The 20375-nt window shown below is 54.2% G+C and overlaps 4 protein-coding genes across 4 annotated transcripts; 3 read left to right on the plus strand and 1 right to left on the minus strand.

The window, feature by feature from the left end:
* Positions 1-3625: 3625 nt before the first annotated feature.
* Positions 3626-4477, minus strand: IUM83_03008 (DNA endonuclease RBBP8-like; the record flags this gene model as incomplete). The annotated part of the gene is made up of 1 exon (XM_067926976.1): positions 3626-4477. The coding sequence occupies one exon, from the start codon at positions 4475-4477 to the stop codon at positions 3626-3628; it is 852 nt and encodes a 283-aa protein (XP_067784219.1).
* A 993-nt stretch (positions 4478-5470) lies between these two features.
* IUM83_03009 (Zinc finger, RING/FYVE/PHD-type) lies at positions 5471-8419 on the plus strand (the record flags this gene model as incomplete). Its single annotated transcript, XM_067926977.1, has 1 exon — positions 5471-8419. One exon carries the CDS (start codon positions 5471-5473, stop codon positions 8417-8419), a length of 2949 nt encoding a protein of 982 aa, XP_067784218.1.
* Positions 8420-10423: 2004 nt separating this feature from the next.
* IUM83_03010 (uncharacterized protein) lies at positions 10424-10780 on the plus strand (the record flags this gene model as incomplete). The annotated part of the gene is made up of 2 exons (XM_067926978.1): positions 10424-10657; positions 10739-10780. 2 exons carry the CDS (start codon positions 10424-10426, stop codon positions 10778-10780), a joined length of 276 nt encoding a protein of 91 aa, XP_067784044.1.
* An 89-nt stretch (positions 10781-10869) lies between these two features.
* On the plus strand, positions 10870-14841 carry IUM83_03011 (Arrestin domain-containing protein D; the record flags this gene model as incomplete). The annotated part of the gene is made up of 2 exons (XM_067926979.1): positions 10870-12817; positions 14045-14841. The coding sequence occupies 2 exons, from the start codon at positions 10870-10872 to the stop codon at positions 14839-14841; spliced, it is 2745 nt and encodes a 914-aa protein (XP_067784214.1).
* Positions 14842-20375: the final 5534 nt, after the last annotated feature.

The following is a 20375-nucleotide window of genomic DNA, read 5'->3' on the forward strand; positions in this document are numbered from 1 at the left end:
CTAATTTGAGGTATCATCCACTTTGAAGCACCCCGCCGTTTTGACTCCACACGGATGGCGGACAATAGTTCAGTCGGTCTTGCGCTATATGAGGAGTGTTCACATTGTCGCTTATCTCGACGTATGCCAGCGTCAGACCACCAACGCCGACCCCACATATGCCCAAAGCCCACCAAAACAATTAAAACACTTGGAGGCGAAGCCACAAGCATACTGAACGGTACCGGGAAGGTGACCCAGACAGCTACCGCAAACACCGTGAAAAAGGAGATAATACTTCCAACGAGAGCAATTGCCACGATATAACTGTGCTGCATCTTCAGTTGTGCCAAACTTTGACTCATTTGCATCACCATGGAATAATCCACAAACCCGTGACAATCCAAGCTCGAATCCAGAAAACGTAGTTCTTGTACGGCCCTGTATTGGGTGGTGCGAGTGGGGCGGATTCAACCAGCGTGGCCAGTGCTACGCAAGGAAGCGGTGTCAGAATGCACGAAAGCAGAACTCTGAAGCGATTCGAGTTTTCTGCGTAAGGCTTCATCTGGCGTAGTCGCTGCAAAGAATAACAGCCATGAGGCTGCAATTTCTGGGCCACGTTTGAGACTTGCTTCCAGCTTTCCAGAAGCCTCATTTAATACTGAGCAATGCTATGACGAAGGGATCACAGCAGCAAGTGCGGTTCTGCCTTCGAAACTTATTTATACTGGGCGACCAACTTTGGACCATCTTGAGCGCCACTCTCTGAGCCAGAATAAAATTTGTCAACTCCGTGGAATTCCTCCTTTGCTGAGCTGTCCCAAAGAAACCCCAGTCCCCCGAGATACCTCGGTACTCATCTAATGACGGTATTACTAACGTAGATAAGGCTAGTGGTGCTAAATCTATCAGCCCAGCGTGAGCACAAGGTGGTTTACCCACGGGAACAAACTTCAATGTTAGAGAATAATTACTACAAGAGATCAAACGCTAGGGTCTTCCGAAAACTACTGTCAATTGGATCTAAAGTTTACGACTCTTGTCCAGCTTTTATCCAGGCAAACTTGAAGCTCAGGTCGGAGTCGAGATGCACCAACGACACTTCCATCAAGTACACGAACAGGATCGTCAACTTACTCTGGATTTTGTTCGCTTGGTTTTCGAGTAGGAATGTGAGTTGACTCAGCGAAGAGAAGCCCAGAATCAGCTTCAGGATGGTCAACGTCATGACCAACGACAAGAACTCCAGTGTACCATAGTCCAGTATACTTAGGGTACTTGTCAGTAGCTTCGCGCTTGAAATATTGGCCAGCGACGGATAGTATGCGCCGTTGTGCAGATGAAACAAAATCACTCGATGCACCATACAAATTGTTGAATAAAAATCAGCATAAACAAATGTGAATGTTTGCATAAAGCCAGCACAAACTTCACACTACAGGAGCTTCCTATAGACAGTGGGGAGCACCACCTCGACGTACTCAATAAGCACGACGCATTCCAAAACACACAATATGCGAGCCGTTTTGTTGATAAAACACGCCCGTTCCTTGCGTGAGAAAATGGCCTCGAGCTTCACAGACTCTAGTACCCGACACGGCAACTAGCACTGGTGGGTTGCTTATATTTGCTTCGAAAGCGTTGGGATTCTCAATCTCTATACATGTTTGGTTTCGCGCTGGTCTAGGTACCAATTTTGGCGAAGTACTTCACAAACGACCCAGAAGATTCCTACGAAGCGGTTTTTTACCTACATAATAAGTATGTACTTGGAGCATATTATGCTGTTTTTTGTTCCTCAGCAATAGCCTTGCTTAAATTTCTTTCAATATTGACGCAAGGTCCCACTCGCGCTTAGTATATGAAGGTTTCATTTCCATCAAACTAGTCTCCATATCTAGCCCACCGCATCAGAATTTTCACTTCGAAGAGAGCCAATTCGAAATTGCTCCGTCGCCATTCTTGCGATAACCAACTTTCTGGCAAATGAGCTTTTCACTTGTAGCTGACGCTGCGTAGAGCAAATATAACACCGTGTAACACGGTCCGTCTTTAATACACACGTGGCGTAGAATATACGTAGTTTTACTGAAGAATTACTAACCAAAGACGACATTGCATATCACTACGAAAGATGCCAAGCGCAAAGTGGCACCCCAAACTCACAGAAGGTTATTGGGGTAGGATTTCCCAGTTGACCGATTCGTCAGCATCACCCAGCTTCCCGCGGCACCATACGTCACCCCACTCGTCAACCGCCAGGTATTTTCTAGTCTTGCTTGACACGAACGTAATCCAACCCCCGCGAGCGGTCTCGGGGATAAAAGCTTCACCACTGCTACAGCCCCCACCGTCGAAATAACATTCTCCAGATGGACGTACGGCCAAAGTATGCCCGCTGCGCGTCGATCTAATCTTCACTTGTCCATCACTGCGCAGCAACTGCATCGAAACGAACATATCTCTGCGATCGGATGTGCATGCAGCGCGGTGCGAACCGTAAACGTTCTGCAGGGTTTTCTTGTTTGGACTCCTCAGAGTCACGTAGACGCTCGGCAACTCGGCGGCAACGCTCATTGCAGAGCAAAACTAGGAATGACTCTGTCTACGAAGAATATTCTACCCCTGTCTCACATCAACATTTCGGGATGTTGATAGAAAGCTATTATCAGTTGCAGCAGAACATTGTCGCTAATTCTTCTTTCTTGACAAGTTGTGCAGACCACGTACAGTAAATTACGAGCACGTACTTGGCAGCCTGTTCAGTGGCAAGCTATTTGGAAGGAGTTTTTTTTTCAGCTACATGGCCACCATTGGGCATACTAAACGCAGCGTTCAATTTCGACAAGGCGTTGGGTAGGTGTTTCCAACAATTGCTCGATCTGAATCACTTGGGCGATCACACACCCCTCATCAAAGCACGGAGCAACATTTTCGAATCAACACACCGTACGATGGGAGCCAAAGTAACCTTGCAAACACTTCTTGGATGACTATAATACTAGTAGGATTATCGGTTCGTTAGCAGCAAGTCGGCAAGGTCCATGGTGCGACAGCAACTGGAAAAGGACAGGGTATTGCGCATATAATTTTCCTTGTTTTCTCGTCGAACTGACCATAACTGTCCGATTTTACTCTGCGAAGGCCGCAATGCTTATCTGTACTGTGACGGTCAACAATTACCTCGACCCCATGACAACAAGCAGCTAGCATCGGGTTCATGAACAGTATTGCACTTAGATATCGTCCAAAGTTAAGATGCTCTTGATGGAAATACGCGCCAGGATTTGACTGGTCTACTCTCGTTCACTGATAATGTACAACTTTCGCAAATGCAATGACCGAACGTGCCCAGGTGGGAAATCAAAATTCAAGCCTCGCGCCATGCTGCGATCGCAATCCCTTGATCCACTTAAAATCCGATGCTGCTGAAGTTGGTAGCTCCCTGTTCCTTGTCGTAGCCTCCTGGTGTTACTGGAGTTGCTCGCCCCCCCCTGGTGCTGCTTTATCCAACTTGGTTGCGTGGGTGATGATGCCCACAACAGAATTCCCGTTAGACTTGCGAAAAAATCTCCCACGAAACTCGCACCACGAAGCAGCTCCGTGACTAGCAGTCAGGCTACCAGAAGGTCACTCTACTGCAGCCTCAAATCACCGACGGCGATCTCGGTTCAGGCTCCGAGTCTGGGAAGCTGAGTCTCCAGAAGTCGTCAGGCGTTTGGTACGGCTCGAACCGCGCGCGATGACGCGAACACTTATTTTTCTGCGCGGCAGCGTCCGCTGCCCCAAGTCCCCCGAGCGCGTCGTAGTACTTCTTGCACTCGACACAGTCGTGACCGGGCAGAGCCCTCCTCTCCTCCCGATTGCGCACAACTTCAACATAGGCGAAGCCCGTCTTCTGGCCTTTCACCGGCTCGGCCCGCACGTTCTCCTTGTTGGGCCCGGCAGCAGCACTACTAGTAGTGGTATTTAGCTGCAGGTTCTGCTCCCACTTGGGCCTTTTGGGCATGCGGCGCCTCTCCTCGGCCCAAGTCGCAGCCAAGCCGCTACTGCTCCTTTTTTTGACAATTGGCTTGAAAACTTCAGTTTTCTTGTGCTCCTGTTTCTGCATCTTCTGGGCCTCTGTCTTCACTGCGACCGGGTCTGTAGCTTCTGCTATTGTGTCCAAGTCCGACGAGGCTGCCGTCTTCTTCTTCACCCACGTCGAAGCCGCTGTCTGCAGCTTGGCGGCGCTTGATTTGCATACTTCTGTAGACTTCTTATTTTCGACAGTTTCCGTATGAATACTACTGGTTCTGTCAACTAACGGCGTGACGGTCGTCGAAGGCTTGGGCGCGGCCTGCGCGTCCGCCAGCGCGCGCTGGTACCTGTCGAGCAGCTTCTGCTGCTCTTGGAGCGTCTGCTGCAGCAGCTTGAAGCGCCTGGAGAGCGCCGCGGCCTCCTGCTCCTGCCGGCGGATCGTCGCCAGCAGCGCCGCCTTCTCGTCGGCCCACGCCATACTCAGACCAAGTCAAAGTGGACGCGCGCCACAATATCGCACTTACCGGGATAGATGCGCCACACCACCACGAACATAAACATGGTGTACACAATGGAAAATGGCCCGGATGGGGACAACACGTTGACGTTTTGCTCGCACTTTATGTCACATGTAGTGAACAGTTATACAGTTATTAATAATAATACTGTACAGTATCTGTATGCTGCATTATGCAGCCTGCATACGGCCCTGCATAGTGTATGCAGGGCCGTCATCCGCTCCTTATCGCGTACGCCTATACCCGCGCGCGTAATAATCAGCAGCCGGTTGTTTTACACGTTGTAGTCTCAGCCTGTGGTGGCCAGGCGGTCGGACTCCAATACCTAGCTCTGGAATTGGAGGCGGACCTCCGGTTTTTAGGCGCCGTTTACTCGCTGGTCGCGCGTACTTCCGCCCAGTCTCTTTTGCCTGCTCGACGCTACAATCGCCGTTTTACCCGCCCCACGCCCGGATATACATGCCACAACGTCACGACCTAATAAACACAGGCTTCTCGCCGCACAGCTCCAAAATGGGACGTCTCGGACGGAGGAGACCCAGGAATCGGAAGTGGAAAAGTATACCAAGGTTGACACATACGTGTTGGCAAGACACCCTTCCAGGGCGCCTTTACACCTGCTCATCTCCTCTAAATACAACGCACGGTATTCAAGCATTCTCAGCGTGAGTTCCTCGGGAAGACCTATAAGCATCGGCCAGAGTACGCTTCGTACGAGGTGACAGGGCGACTCAAAGGACTCAATTGACTCGAACCTTACCTACTTACCGGTAACGCGGGACTTGAATGATAGATTCCAGCCTGAAATGGGTCGTCATGTAGCGCCTTAACCAGCAATTCCGTCCCGTCTATGCAATCGTCCCCATTCGGAGACCCAATAACGGTCGCCTATCCAGCCAGTCTCCACACTAGTCCAGTATCACTTCAGCGCTTGCGACCGTCGGACGCTCGCCATGCGCTTCGACGGCCTGCGCACGCGCAGCGCCAGCGCGCGGCCCACGCCCACTGGCGGCCGCGGCGTCCTGCCTCGCGGGTCCATGCCCGTCCCTCCGGCCGTGACGACGCGCACGCCCCCCAGGCCGGCGGCGTCTCTGTCCGAGGCGTCCTCGACGTCTCGCGCGGCCGAGCCGCTGCTGCCGCCCGTGGACGAGCTCTTCCCTCGGCCGGACCTGGAGCCGCGCATGAAGAAGCACCTGGTGCGCGTGGCCAACGAGACGTCCAACGCGCTGATCAAGGACACGCTGCTGCAGGACGAGCCCGGCAGCGTGCTGTGGCGCCCCGCGGCGCGTCCGCGCGGCGCGCCGGGCAACATCCACGTGCTGCGCGGCGCCGCACGCGACGTGAGCGACGCCCGGGACGCCACGTGCGTGCGCGCCGTGAGCGACGACGTGCACGCGAGCATCGAGGAGTTCGCGCTGCTCTTCAAGCTCGACTCGAGCCGCGAGGCCGCCGACCACCTGCTGCTGTTCAACGCCGACCTGGTGCAGCACGCCACGCTGTACACGCTCGTGTCGCCCTCGGGCCAGCAGCCGCGCCGCTACGTGGGCGTCAAGTGGGCGCTCGTGGCCTCGCCCTCCAGGTTCTTCCGCAACCGAGACTTCTGCTACTTGGAGTGCCAGAAGGAGTTCACGGACGCCAGGGGCCGCCGCGGCTGGGTGCGGTCGCTGCACTCGCTCAAGATGCCGTGCTGCCCGTCGCTCGAGAAGGAGCACGGCGTCGTGCGCGCCAGCATCTACCGGTCCGGGCTCACGGCGGTCGAGACCGACGAGCCGGGCGTGCTCAGCGTCACGTACACCGTCGAGATGGACCTCAAGGGACGCATGGCGCTCGAGCTGCTGCAGCCAGGCTTCTTGGCGCAGCGCGTGGCGGCGCTCGCCACGGTGGACAAGCTGCTGCAGCAGCAGAGACTGAGCACCAGCCCGCTGCTCGGAGATCTCGACATCCCGGCGAGGAAGCGCACGCGCGGCAGCTGCAACTTGTGTTATCGCGAGTTTGTGAACCCCGGCGGACTGAGGGACACGCTGGCGTCGATCACCAACCTGTCCACGCGGTCGAAGCGGTACGTGTGCCGCAAGTGCGGCGAGGGCGTGTGTCGGCGATGCAGCGACGACTGGTGGCTCGATGTGCCTGTGGTGGGGCGCACCAAGGTGCGTATCTGCACGGTGTGCTCTGCCGAGGCCAAGCAGTCGCACATCACTGCGCACACGACTCGCGCGGGCACGCACCCTATCCTGAGAAATAAGGAGCCGACGACAGAGGTTGAAGGCATCACCCACCCGGGGCTGCTCCCGCAGCCGCAGATGGTCAGACGACGTTCGCTGTCCATGCTGGATCGACCAAGTGATGCCGCATCCTTCTTCGCGCAGCAGGAGGAGATCAAGCGTGACTTGGAGCTGCGTGCCACGGAGCTTAGCCGCCGCGTGCAGATTTGGGACGAGATGCAGGTGTACGAGCGCGACTCCAGCTTGCTTCCGGCAGAGCAAGAGCAAGCGAAACAGCAGTATTTACGCGAACAACGTAGACGTGAGCTGGAACCGCGCGACCAGGACATGGAGCAGCCTCTCAGCCGCATCCCGTCATCTCGACTGGTGGAGCAGGAGGAGGAGAAGGAAGAGCCTGAGGCGGAGTTAGATCCGCAACATCAACCGGCCGGAAGTATTTCCTCAAGCGAGAGTGAGCAGCCAGACCACCAGCTCCTGCACGACCGGTACCCTTCGTTTATGTCATCAGAGCAGAGTAGCAACCAGGAGACCAGCGACATCGAAGGAGATGATGTCATTCGGCTGACGGCCGAGGCTGGAGCACGAGTGTCGTCGGACTACCGGGACAGCGATTTGTCAGACTACGAGGAACACACTATCGATGGTCTAGGTGAGATTCGCACTACCACAGACATCACTCGTTGGTGGCAAGACCAGCAGCGAGTTAGCGAGGCTGGTGACAGCCAGCCGCTTCGATCACAGCCTCAACCGAGTCTGTCTCCAGTTCCATCCCCACGGAAGGATGAGCGTCGCACCAGCGACGGCAAGCACGAAGCACAGGTCAAGGCTAACCAGATGCAGCAGCGTACGCCCAAGGTGGCGGCAGCGGCAGGCAACCGTAACGCGAAGCAGCAGGAGATGGTTGATCTCTTCAACCACTGGAAGCAGGAGTCCACCAACGAGATCCAGGTCCAGCCCAAAAGACCCAACCTCACTCCCGAGATGCGACAGCAGATGCAGGAGTTTGAAGAGCAGGCACAGTATCAGGAGGAACAGGCTCGTCGTCGGCAGCGGTCCGACTTCGAGGAGATGGCTCAGTATCAGGAGGAGCAGGTTCGCCGTCGCAAACAGTCTCTCGGCTCACCGATCCGCGGTTCGGAGTCTGTGAATCAGCGTCAGCCAAACGCGTCGGCCATGCAGCAGATTCAGCAGCGACAGAAAGAGCTGGAACTCCTACGGCGCCATGGCCAGCAGCCGCACGACGACGAGCCACCTGTGGGTAGTGTGACGAGCAGTGACCGGCTTACGGTCGCCACGCAGTCGTCTATGGCTGCCAAGGAGCGGTACCTCCAGCAGCAGCGCCAGCAGCAGCTCGACCACGAGACCGAGCGCAAGGAGGCCCGTCTTCGCGCGAACAAGGCTCTCGACCAAACCGCCGGAGAAGACGTCGAGCTGATGGAATCGTCCCAGGGCGAGTGGGTTCCGGCCAGTGAGCCGCGCGGGTCCACCGTGACGTCCGTTGTGAGCTCACCTCGTCACGGCCCGGGCTTCTGCGACCACTGCGGCTCTCCGGAGTACATGGGTGAGGATGGCACCGTAAAGCCCAGCTGCAAATGCGCAACGACCCCGACCAAGGCTGCCGGCACTGTTCTATTCGACGGTAAATGGATCAGCAGCCCCACGCCGCAGGAATCACCGTAAGGCGTAGATACAGTATCAAGTGTGTATGTCGTCCACCCCACGGCTGCATGTAGAGAGTTCTCAGCTCGGATAGTCTAGTTCCGCTGGAGTAGTAAAATATATGTCGTCCCCAGTGTGGCAACCAGCAATCTCTCGGTGGTCAACTTCAACGTGAACTGTACATGTACCCCCCCCTTCGTTGAGGCGTCACCGGAACTTTCTTTCGGTGTCGCCGACCAGTGCAGCACGCACGCAATTCGCGACGCACAACGCCCCGAAGCCTGCACGTTGTTGGCGCAGAGACTCGACTGGTGATTCGACTTGGCGAGGTGCGCCAACTCCGGGGGCAACCCGGGGCCGCGATTGCATGTGCATCAGCATGCCGGCCTCGTTAGCGGCGACCCCCGCGGTGGCCGGACCATTACAGCACCCTGCGCAGCGCAGGATCACTGCGATGCATGCAGGCAGGCAAAAACTACGGCACAGGCATCCCTGCCTAAGTGGTACTTATGAATACTGAGAAGTTACCAAATTCGCACAGGATGCACGTGTACGTTGATGTACTGAAATATCGTTAAGTGCATCATACACGATCTTCTCGCAATGTGACATTTGACCTTGTAGATCCTAAAGATATAAGCTAAGTCAATACACTATAGAAATTGGCTTGAGCTTGAGCTGCACTTCCTGTGCGAGGAACATCAAGAAATGCAGTGGCAAATTAGGCGGGGATGCCTGTACGGAGCAGAGGCAGGATGAGTCGTCTGCTGTGCCAAATCGCAAGAGTTGTCCATGGGAATGACCATCGGCCTAGGCGAAGAACGCTCACTCTGGCGGCGACGGCCGTGGCTGTGCCTGATGGTTAGCGGTGACGCCAACGCAGGTCAGGCGAGGCTGCCTGACGAGTAATGCTGGCCAAGGACTTCCCGGTGAAGTTATCCGTGCAGTGCACTGGTGACGACGGCAGCTTTTACAGGCAGCGGGAAACGCGGAATTGGGCACCAAAAATGGGCAATAGCAGCGCGCTCGTCTGCATTGCGTCGGCCGAAGTCCCGCTTGCCGCATCGCATTCGACGGCGTGCGCCGTCACACCACAGAACGTTCAGAAGCTGTCGAGGGCTCTCCTCGTTTGCCGAGCAAAGCAAGCACCCAAGAACTGTATTCGCCGAGTGGATGTAATGTACTCGTGCTACATGTACTGTATTTACTATCCAAGACGCTTATCCGTTGTGAAAGTGAATGTGGTTCGGCTTCAAACATCAGAAAGCACTGCGCTAATATGTGCCGTTATGTTGAGCGATCGTCACAACAAGTACTGCGTGTTTGCGTGAGTTCATTATGGCTTGCTGTGACTAGATTACAGCGTCGTCATTATTGGGTAAAATCCAGTTTAGAAAGCGATTCCAGATTTCACTTCAGGGCTGTGCCGACGACGATGCCGCCTCACAACACTGCTGTGTTGAACCCACCTTTTGCTCTTTTCAAAGGAAGACGACCCAGCAGAAATTCCGATTCATTTCACCGAGAAACAGACCGATTCGTCGAACGAAGTGCGCGCGGCAAACGAACACGTGGACGATAAAGTTTCATGGAGTGCAGTCCGTTGTGCGCTTTGAGTGCGACAATCCTTAGCGTATGCACATGTACTCGTGAGCTGTGTGTACAGACCTCTCCACCGTTATGCGCACCTCTTCGTTCACATTCCCTGTTATATCTGCTAACAAGGATTGTGCTAACTGATCAAACTACAGTGTCGTCAAATTCCATCAATAATCCCTTTCTAATTCGATCGTTGTCCCTGTGCGCATAACGAAGAGGAGCACTGTAACGTGTACTCGTACGTTCATCATGAGCGCAGAAATGGGCCCTGTGCCACACAGAATGGGTCCGCAGCCCCATCGCGTGCACGGATGAGCAATTTTTTAGAACGGTATAACAGACGTCCACGATTGGCTGTAATGCGCGCAAAACTCTCCCATTGGCTGGCCGCGGACCCGAAGCGCCGCGCGCTTGACACGGCCAGGGATGGGCCGCCCGACGCCTCTTTCATGGTGCACGCCCGGGCGCCGCCAGAACGCAACGGGAAGAGCGTCCGAGCAGGAGAACGAGGCCGCCGCCGCCGCCGCCTCACGCCCAGGGGTTCCCCGCACTCCGGCTCGGCTCAGCCGCGCCCAGTGTCCGCTCGCCCGCGCCTCCAACGGCAACAGCGACCGCTGTGTGCTGCCTATCAGCAACAAGCCACTGGCTCTATTGCAAGGGGTGCGTGTTAACACAGCGCGTCTCGAACCGAGTTGCCGTTTGTCTAACCGAGGGAGACATGTTCGCCGTTTTGCTGTTTAGGGGGGAGGTGTTAAGGAGAGAGGGGGGGTTAGCACCACCTAAACTTCAGTTTTGCGCTTCACTTAACCTGTCTGGCAACAAACGGGGTAGCCAAGTTGAATTTAACGCCGAGTCTGTAGCCAAGACGAAAAATGGAGCGTCGGCCGTCCGTGCGCTCCACGTCCCGTTCCGGACGGAGCGCAAGCCGCAACGACATGGATTCATCCATGGCCAACTCGAGCAACTGCGCCAACCTGCGACTTGGCTCCAACGGGGCTGCAAATGGCTACACCCCCGGCAAACTGCCCCTGCCCGACGACTACTTCTCGGTGCCGCAGCTCAGCAGCAAGGAGAACAAGTACCTGCTGGGCCTGGCCAAGCACGCGTGCAAGGAGGTGGTGTACTACTCGAGACAAGACGACGGGCCGATGAAATGGCTACATTTGTCGTCCGAGGACGGCGTGGACGTGTTCCAGGGCGTGGACAGCTCCAGCTCCGCCAAGTCCCAGCAGGACACCAAGGCGCTCACTTATCTGCGCGGTTCGTGCAGAATCCGCGCGACGATCGACGAAATCTCCGACTTTTTCAAACTCGACACGGTCGATAAACTCTCAGGGTTCACGCAGACAGTGGGGAAGGACGTGCTGGACCAGAAGACGCTGCTGACGCTGGCGACGCCCACACCGGACAACCCTAAGCACTACGTGGCTGTCAAGTGGACGGCGGTCGAGTCCCCCAGCAAACTCGCTCGGAACCGGGACTTCTGCTACATTGAGTGTCACGACGAGTTCATCGACACCAACACGAAACGGAGAGGGTGGGTGAGGAGCATCCACTCCATCCGACTGCCCTTCTGTCCGCCGCTCAGCAAGAGCCACGGACTCGTGCGCGGCAGCTTGTACCGCTCCGGGTTCATTTTCACGGAATCGGCGGAAAAGGGCTGCGTGGACGCGGTGCACACGCTGCACGTGGACATCAAGGGAAGTGCCCCCAACTGGATGAAGATTCTGGTCATGAAGCGCCGGATCAAGAACATTGCCGAGGTGGACCGACACTTCCAGCTGCAGAGGCTGGCGCACGGGAGGCTGCTCGGAGACTTGGAGCTGCCGGCGAAGGACAGCGCGACCCGTTGCCAGCTTTGTGACGCGAAATTTGGACTTTTCCATCGCCGACGACGCTGTCGGAAGTGCGCCAAGATAGTGTGCACCCCCTGTGCGAACGAGTTTTTGCTGGACTATGCAGGGATGGGGCCCAAGAAGGTTCGGATATGCGTCGAGTGCTCCGAGTCCGAGGTGTATGGAGTTCGTGTGCCGGTGATGGACTCTGCCGGACAAATTATCGCGGATGAGCACACTGGCGCCAAACAGATTCTTGAAAGTGATATCCATCATATGTACGATGACTTTCCGATGGGGGACTCAGTGGCTCTCCTCCAGAGCCGGCAGCTCTCTATTGAAGAGCATGAGTTCTACATGAAGAACGAGGACGAGAACGGAATTGCCGACATGGAAGAAGCGAAACGTATGAATAGGGAGTTTGAGGAGCTGCTGATGAAGACCAGCGACGAAATCCCCGAAGAAGAAACCGAGGAGGAGTCGAGTCGGCGGTTCGACCCTATTGCCAAGTCGCTGCTTGATGCCAACAGCGCGTCAGGCGAGACAATACCTGTTGAAACACCCCTCGGTGGTGAGCTGGCTCCGTGGGAAGAGCGGCGAAAGAGGGAGGCCCAGGACGAGTATGACAATGACGATGAACTAGGTTTACCACCCAGCAAGAGCGAGCAGATGAGGAAGCAATTGCAGTATGAAGACCAAATGCGTCGTGAGCATATCGAGCGTGCTAAGAAGCTGCACCAATACGCTACTGGCGCAAGTCCTCAGTCCTCCAAGTACTTCTCTACAGGATCGACTGAGTTTGGCGAGCATCGAGTTGAACAGCAGCCTCGACCAAAGGGAATTGTGCGAAACGAGTCGGGTGACTCCATTCGGCTGAGCTCGGAATGGGGCGACGAATATTGCGCAGGAAGAGCCGGCATCGGGCGCATTGGGCCCGAAGTGATGACTAGTTTCCGCTCGAATGAATCTGGTAGCTCTGGAAGAGGTGGGGCAGCTAGGTCAGATTTATCTGGGGATGGCTTTCGATCGCGATCGGGATCTCATGGTGCAACATCGGTCGGGTCTAACGAGCGAGACCATCGCTACGGTAATGGGGGCATTCCACGTCACCGCGGCGAGACCGCTCACCGCGTCAGGAACGACAGTGGTGAGGAAGGAAGAGGAGTAGAAGACGAACTTGAGCGTCAGAGGCGCACCCAACAGTATTTCGACATGCGCAATGCACGTCTAACGTTGCTAAGCGGGAAAGGAGCTGGTCACGTCGATTCCTCTCAACTACACCACGCCAGCAACGATGTTCCGAACACATACGATAGTGTTGAGCGATTGTTTGAGTATGAGCGCCCGGTGGCGACAAGATTCCGCTCGTCTGGAGTCGGAACTGGTTCTGACCCACCTGCTCGTCGTCAATTAACGGGAAACGAGTTGGAATCACCCTACACTTCATTAAGTGATTCAAATATCGCGGGGGCCTTCACGACTCGCCGGAGATACCGAAGCGACGATCTGGAAGACCGGAACAACGAGGCTTTCCGCTTGGCGATGTCAGCCATGCGCTTGTATGAAGAAGAACGGGGCCCTCGGCTGCAGGTGTCAGAGGAAACCAGACAAGCGGCGCTGACGAAGATGATGGAAGTGTATGCGCGTGAGATTGAGCGCAGCCACAGCAACGATTCAGGACCTTACAACCGAGGGACAATTGCTGACACTCGTCGTTTGCATCACGACGTAGGAGGCGCGCCTCCGTTGCGGCGAGCTGTCAGTGATGACCGCCCATCGTCATTCTACGGCTCCCCTCTGCAAGTTTTCAGTCATGATGAGTTCGTCCCTCCACCAAGACACCAGCGACGTGCAGCTTCTTCAAAATACAGCCGAAGCTTACCCCGGGCTGCACCTCGAGATGATTCGCACGTATCGAATCTACCTGCAAAGCAGAAGACAAGCGAGGAGACCCACGAATACAGAGACCTCTCCGACCTGACATCTAGTGCCTTCCAGGCCCTCCAGATGAACACTCTTGCGCCAAGAGATGCGCCGAAGTTGCCTATCAAGGAGGTCGAAAGTTCAGAGGATTCAGACAGCAGGAACGAGCTCCAATTCGCTCAAGATCGCGCGCAGTCAAACACAACTTCTGTCCAGTTCCAGCGCGAATCGACCAGCACCACTCGCGTTCAGCTGAAATCTGACACGTCTGGGGATCGTTCGGGTGCAGCTCGCGCAGCCTACGGCAGTGTTGACAGTAGAGAAGCCGCCAACATGGTGTCGCGTCCGAATTCCATGTACGGAGTGGCCGACTCGGACACCTTCAGTGACATGGATCTCATTGACCTCCCGCACTTGATGCGCAAGGATGACGTCGAAACCGGCGCACGGAACTCGTTCGCAGATCTGCAGCAGTGGACCGAGGAAACGCACGACGAAGGCGTCGAGTACGTCCCCGAGCCTCGCTTGAGTGATTTGTTGTCGCCCCTGCACTTGGAAGGTGTGCAGCACGTGGAGGACGACGATAGCGAAAGCCAATCGTCGACCTCATCCTCCCAAATCGACTGGCGGAGATCGTTAACCAACAAGTTCCCGCGCGAACAGGGCAGGGCTGAATCGGACTCCGAGTCTTCCTTCATCCGCGCCTACTCCATCACCCACCAGAACGAGGTCGAGCCGTACTCAGACCTTACCAACTCGGGGCTATTCGCGACAAACGGGCTGTCGGCGAGTATGGTGACGCAAGACGAGCAGCCGCAGCGTCGCTATCGGAAGCCTCCTTCTCTGTCGGAACTTCTGGCGGAGTACAGTGGCAGCGAACGCTCGTCGCTGCCGTCCTACTTGGAGTTCGGGGGATCTCAACCGGAGCTGGAGCCCGAGTACCTGCAGGCCATCGAGAACAGTCGCCTAAATGGAAGCGATCAGAGTTCAATCCCAGTGGAAGGAGGACGGCGAGGTCACGTGAGGAGACGATCAAGTATTCCATCCGAACTGGAGAGTTTGACGTCGCGCGAGCTTTTCTTGTAAGGTGGAGCCCTATGACCAGCAGCGTGTATCCGTTTAATATGCCACCCAAGCAGGCAATTGAGGGATCTTCTCATGGTCCCATGGAAATAACAGTAAGCAAACCTTTGACCCTCGTATGTTGTTTGCGTTTATGGTTATTGTACGCAACATTATCACCTGCAATGCACACTTCATGTTGAAAACAAAGTGGCCCGGTTATATTGGTGAATCAACGCGAGGTGCCCCACTGTTGGTCATTTAACGTGAATTGTACTGCATGGACCGCCGCCCAGAATCACCAATTCCTCCGCAAAGAAAAGGAACTCTTCGGAATAATCGTGGCTTTGGTTGGAGAAGTGTGTCGTTGTGGACATCCCTGCGGGCGTCGGCTTGAACAAACTCTCCCTGATCACCTAAAGACGAAGATCAAAGAGGTGAAGCGATTCAGTGAAACACGGCGTCGAACTCAGGTCGCTATCATAGCTCGATGCTCATGATTAATTTCTTCTCTCAAAGGCATAGATTCTGGTGGTATGATACGTAAAAGATCGCTGGTGCTTGATTGACTTCAGTGCAAGGATAGTATTCACTTAATACTATAGCGACGGGACTTCTGCTCGCGGGATCGATGAAGAAAGAAGCACCTCGCGTCCGTGTCCGAACCAGAAGTCGATACCTTTGCAGGACGTCTCGACCGATGGGGTCTTTTTCGTTAGTGTTCTTCGCCGTTTGCTGTAACCCGCGAACAACACTTTTTAAGTGTCGAAAGGTTATTTCACGCATTCAGCGCTTTAAGCTCTGTACAACTCGAACTCGTCGCTTCCACACGCAGGGCTGCTGTACTTACCGTACATACGCAATCCTTGCTGCACCCCAGAGTACGAGATCGCGTGGCCGCGATCGTAATATTTCGTGAATATGAACTCGCTTGTGACGCCCTAAACAAATCCCCCCTTTATCGTAACGATCCGACAGAATCTTTTCCGCGTCCTTCAATGCGTCCGGAAGGATACACATCTAGCTTCACCGACATCGAGAACTTCATGAAAAACTGTTTGTAGTGTCCAGCCCAGATCGCGCTGTCCACGAGACGCGTGGAAGTATTCGCACGCTCGAACATGAGCACGAACGGACTCGACCCCATGAAACCAGCAGACCAAGACCCGACAAGCATCCCGCTGCCTAGAAGTCGTCCTTGATACTCGATCGTATGCAGACAATACTTCTTTTTGAAGGTGACGTAGTTGCCTCGACGTTCACCTTTGATAATGAATGATCCAATCGAGTCAGTACCCCCTACACTGACTTGGCACTGGTGGATACGAACATCCATTGCCGTAGAGTGACGCTGCGCACTCTCGAGATAGTACCCCGTGCAGTGATACAAGCCGTCTTGAGTGTTGTCGTCAGATGGACGAGGAACGCCGTTGTCCATATTGGCATATCCGCAAGTGGTTTTGGAGATCAGGTATAGTGTCCAGTAATGGTTGGCAGCATGGAATTTGTCGTCATTGTTGGCCATGAGAGTTGACAGGCAGTTTGCGCATAGATCAAAATCTCCACATGTGACACAGTGCGAGACGCACCCACGCGTAATTTGAACTTTACATTCGTTGCAGTATGCGCGGCCGATCTCCCAATACGGAGTTTTGTTTCGAGTAGCGGCAGACTCGGCGGCGCTGCTCGCGAATTCACCCGCTAACCCACCTAATCCAGGAATGATGTTGTCAACGAGATTCTCCGCAACAAATGCAACAAGATGCTTGAACCCGAACAGAAGACAGGTCTCAACGAGCGGCATGTTGCAGTTAGTCGATTAATTTTGTCGATTGCTGGACAACAACCAATTTCTTCACAAGCAGGAAAAATGCAGACTGAGTTACACTCCGAGGTCCTCGTTGCCGTCTTCCTTGAAAGCATTGAAAATGTTTAGTATCGATAGGTTGAATAACCTGAGACTGCTGACAATTTACTAGATTCTTCATCCATTCATAGTCTGAAACGTTGTCTCAGCTGCGGCGAACCCAGTAAAGGTGTTGACACAGTGTCAATGACACTACAAGTTTCTGAAGCAATATCACCCTGCAGGATACATACCTAAAGCTCGTAAGAAATCTAACTTGCTCTACTGCAACCCGGCGAGTCAGAGACCTCGCGGAGGCTTTAGTCGTTCCGCAACGACTGTCAAGTACTGCCAATTTTCTCTTTTTTTCGGTTTGGGAAGAGCCAACGGTCAACATCGCTCCCATCGTTCTCACAAGTGAGACCATCCAGCGCATGGATGAAATGAAGATTGAGTTTGCTAACGCCTGAGGCGGTGAGGTCTCTCGGACAAGCCTACAAGCTGGCTCTGAAGCCTGCGGAGGATGTTCTTGGCCTCGGTCAGCCGATTTTCGGCACCCACCGTGCTTGCGCAGGCAGTGTAGCACCTTGTACACGGGAACACTACGGGCGACACCGTCACGGCACCTGCGCTTGACTCGCTGATTTTCGAGGTCGTGGAAATCGAAGTGCTTCTTGCTTGTCCGCAACTCGTCTACCCCACGGCTTCGTAGTAACGAGCGAGCTTGCGCGTCACCGAGCCAGCAACACTGCGCTTTATCAAACCTTCACCAGCCATTCCACTGTCCCAATACTATGCAGTAGCGTTGCGCGTCGCACCTGAATTCCATGCGGACATCTTCAGTAAGATGGGGCCGTTTAACGTATCGCGCTACTCCAAGCAGATAAACGAATCTTACAAAACACACTAAGCTCGTTATGTAGTTGGCGTTTTACGGTTGCTGTATTTCTGGACCAGTATTATACAACCAATGTCCGACGAAAATGTATGCGAGGGCTCGCTGCCCGAGGACTTGCAGCGATGCCGTCGCCTGGTGGCTGCCATCCGTGGACAGGTCTTGGCACCGTCGCGAATACAGCAAGCGTTGAAGCAACTTGTTGTCGTCGTCTCCCATCGCCACGAAAACCCGCAAAGTCGATGGTGGGCTAACAGTGCGATGCCTTCTCCTCGAGAGCGCTACCTGAGGTGACGTCCACTGTTGACGATCGTATTAAAAACTACCTGAAACGTGATGTGACAGGTGTTATTGATTGTCTACGCAGAGATATACAGGCCCGTCGTATCAAAACAATTCAAAAACGATGGCGGAGGTCAGCACGATATAACTGTTTTGTGTGAGCGAACGAGAAGGCTTCAATTTAAAATGTTCCTCTCCCCTGTTGGGTAGGCACATGCTACAGAAGCGGATTGTGGCGAAGCTGAGGATGGAACAGAAGTGGCGAAGGCGACAAGGTTCTGGATACCCACCAGTACTGGCTCATTTGTTGCGCGTCTAACCTGGGGGTTGTTCCAAAATTGTTCTGTATATTGCAACGTAGGCATCGCCCGTTTCCGAAAGAGTGCTCTTATGATACAACGCATCTTCCGTGGTCACTTCGTACGAAAGCACAAGTGAGTACTAGGTGAACCTTACTGGTCCACAAGTAGAGGTCACTCTGGAAAATAACAATCTGAATGTTACGCGCAGAATCGACATTGCATCGTATCTTGCGGGTCTTGTGTCAAGGGTAGAGCGCCTTAGGAGTGACCGTGAGGTGTATCACTTGAAGTGCGAGAACATCCAGCAGGAGCTGCAGCAGATTCGCCTCGATATCGAGATCATCCGAGATAAAATCTCGGAAGAGGAAAAAGAGGTGACACTGCTGGTAAACAAAGCAGTCGTCGCTGCAGTGGATGGCACTGGCATTCACGAAGACGCGGTCGAGTCGATCGAGTATTACAAAGGTGAAATAGCGGAGCTCGAGGAATTTGCACGGAATCTAGAAACGGAACTGCGAGAGTTGAGGGAACAGGAGCCGGTGGTGCACTTTGCCGCCACACTCATCCAGGCTCTGTTCCGAGGCGTTCGGTGTCGAACGCAGCGTTTGCGAGAGCGTCAGCGCCAACAACATATCTACACCCGGTACCAAACCATCTGTAGCGTAGCGTGGTATAATCCCGTAGTACTAACGAGGCCTGGTTGAGTGTTGAGCAGAATGCTACAGTCCAAGGATCTATGTTACGACCGCATTCACACTTCGTGGGTAATTCGCAATCAGAAGCTATGGGACGCATGTGCAAGAGTTATCGCTGGTTTGTTTCAAATCCAAAGGGCGAAGCAAGAGCGAATTTCCCTTCGTCGAGATCGTGCTGCCCGACGGATTTTGCGATTATATCGTAACGTACAGGCTCGAGCGACGGCAAAACAGAGTCTACAGTGGAAAAGAGTGACGCTTCACGCAAAAGAACTGGCCAAAAGAAAGCTTCGCGCTCTACTTCAACTTGCTTGGTCAGGATGGCTACGATATGTACAAAAGGAAGGGCAACGACGGATGATAATTGCAGCACGTGAAGCAGCAGGTCTATTGACGTGGCAAAATGCGAAGGCGGAGCAATTTTTATCTGCCTATCGAGCGCGGGTGGTGAAACGCAAGCAGCTAGAGCGCGAAATTATGAATCGGCTTGACACCCGTGTTCTGCAATATGTCCGCACTGCCATTCAGACGAGCAACGAGAATCCTTGTACTCGGTCAGTACAGGATATTTCCTCGGCATTTTTACTGCTGATCCGACGCGATATCTGGTCATGGCAAGTACCCGACAAACAGCTCTACTTCTTGGCTCAACGATACAGTCTTCCGCTCGAGTTGCTTCCGCTAAAGCAAATTTACCACTGGTTGGCCGAAGACTCTCCGAACTTCGTGGATCTGTACGCGCCACTTCCTACGCAGACGCTGCTACTCTTCAACCCGTTATCGCAATACTTCGCGCTTCACTCGCGCATATTGATGCAAACACGACGAATTCATGAGGTGTACGAAGCCCACATGCTCATGCGCGAATACCTCGCTCTGATGTACACCGCGAACGTTGTAAGACTGTCGCCATCAACTACCTTCTCGCCCCAGCAACGGCAACGTGCCGTGGATATTTTACGTGAAAAAGATCGAGCTGAGTATCTCCCCGTTTCGAAGGACGATGAGATTGAATCAGGTGTGAGCTTGAACAATCAAGGAGTATTAGTGCGTCGAGGCGCGTTTACATCATTTCACTGTGTGTGGAATCGCCGCCTGTGTGAGCGTTGTTTGGCAATAAGACCTGAAATACGTGAAGTCTCACGCCAGTGCAAGTGCTGCGGTCATCACCTTTACGAAGCGAACACTATGGCTAGAGATTTGCGGCTGGAGGCGCAGGAGTCTCTCGTTGAGAGGGACGCACAGCCACCAACTCCAGCAAGAATGAAGTGGGCCTCCACGAGTGAGAGGTGCGACTTCATGGTCCTAAATGCGTTCTTCCATGCCTTATCTCCGGTGAATCACGACTGCCGTGAAAACGACACTCTCGATACCCTTTGGAAACTCACGATCCGCAGCGCGTACGAACCCATGGTGGAGTTATATAACCGACTACAGACAGGATCACTGAATGATCTCTTGAATGCGTCGCAAGAAGTCGAGACCTGGGCTAAAGTCTGCTGCCCACCAAGTGTGGGAGAACAGCTTCAGCTTTTTAT

This window comes from Phytophthora cinnamomi (genome assembly GCF_018691715.1).
Source record: "Phytophthora cinnamomi strain GKB4 chromosome Unknown Contig92, whole genome shotgun sequence".
NCBI lineage: Eukaryota > Oomycota > Peronosporomycetes > Peronosporales > Peronosporaceae > Phytophthora > Phytophthora cinnamomi.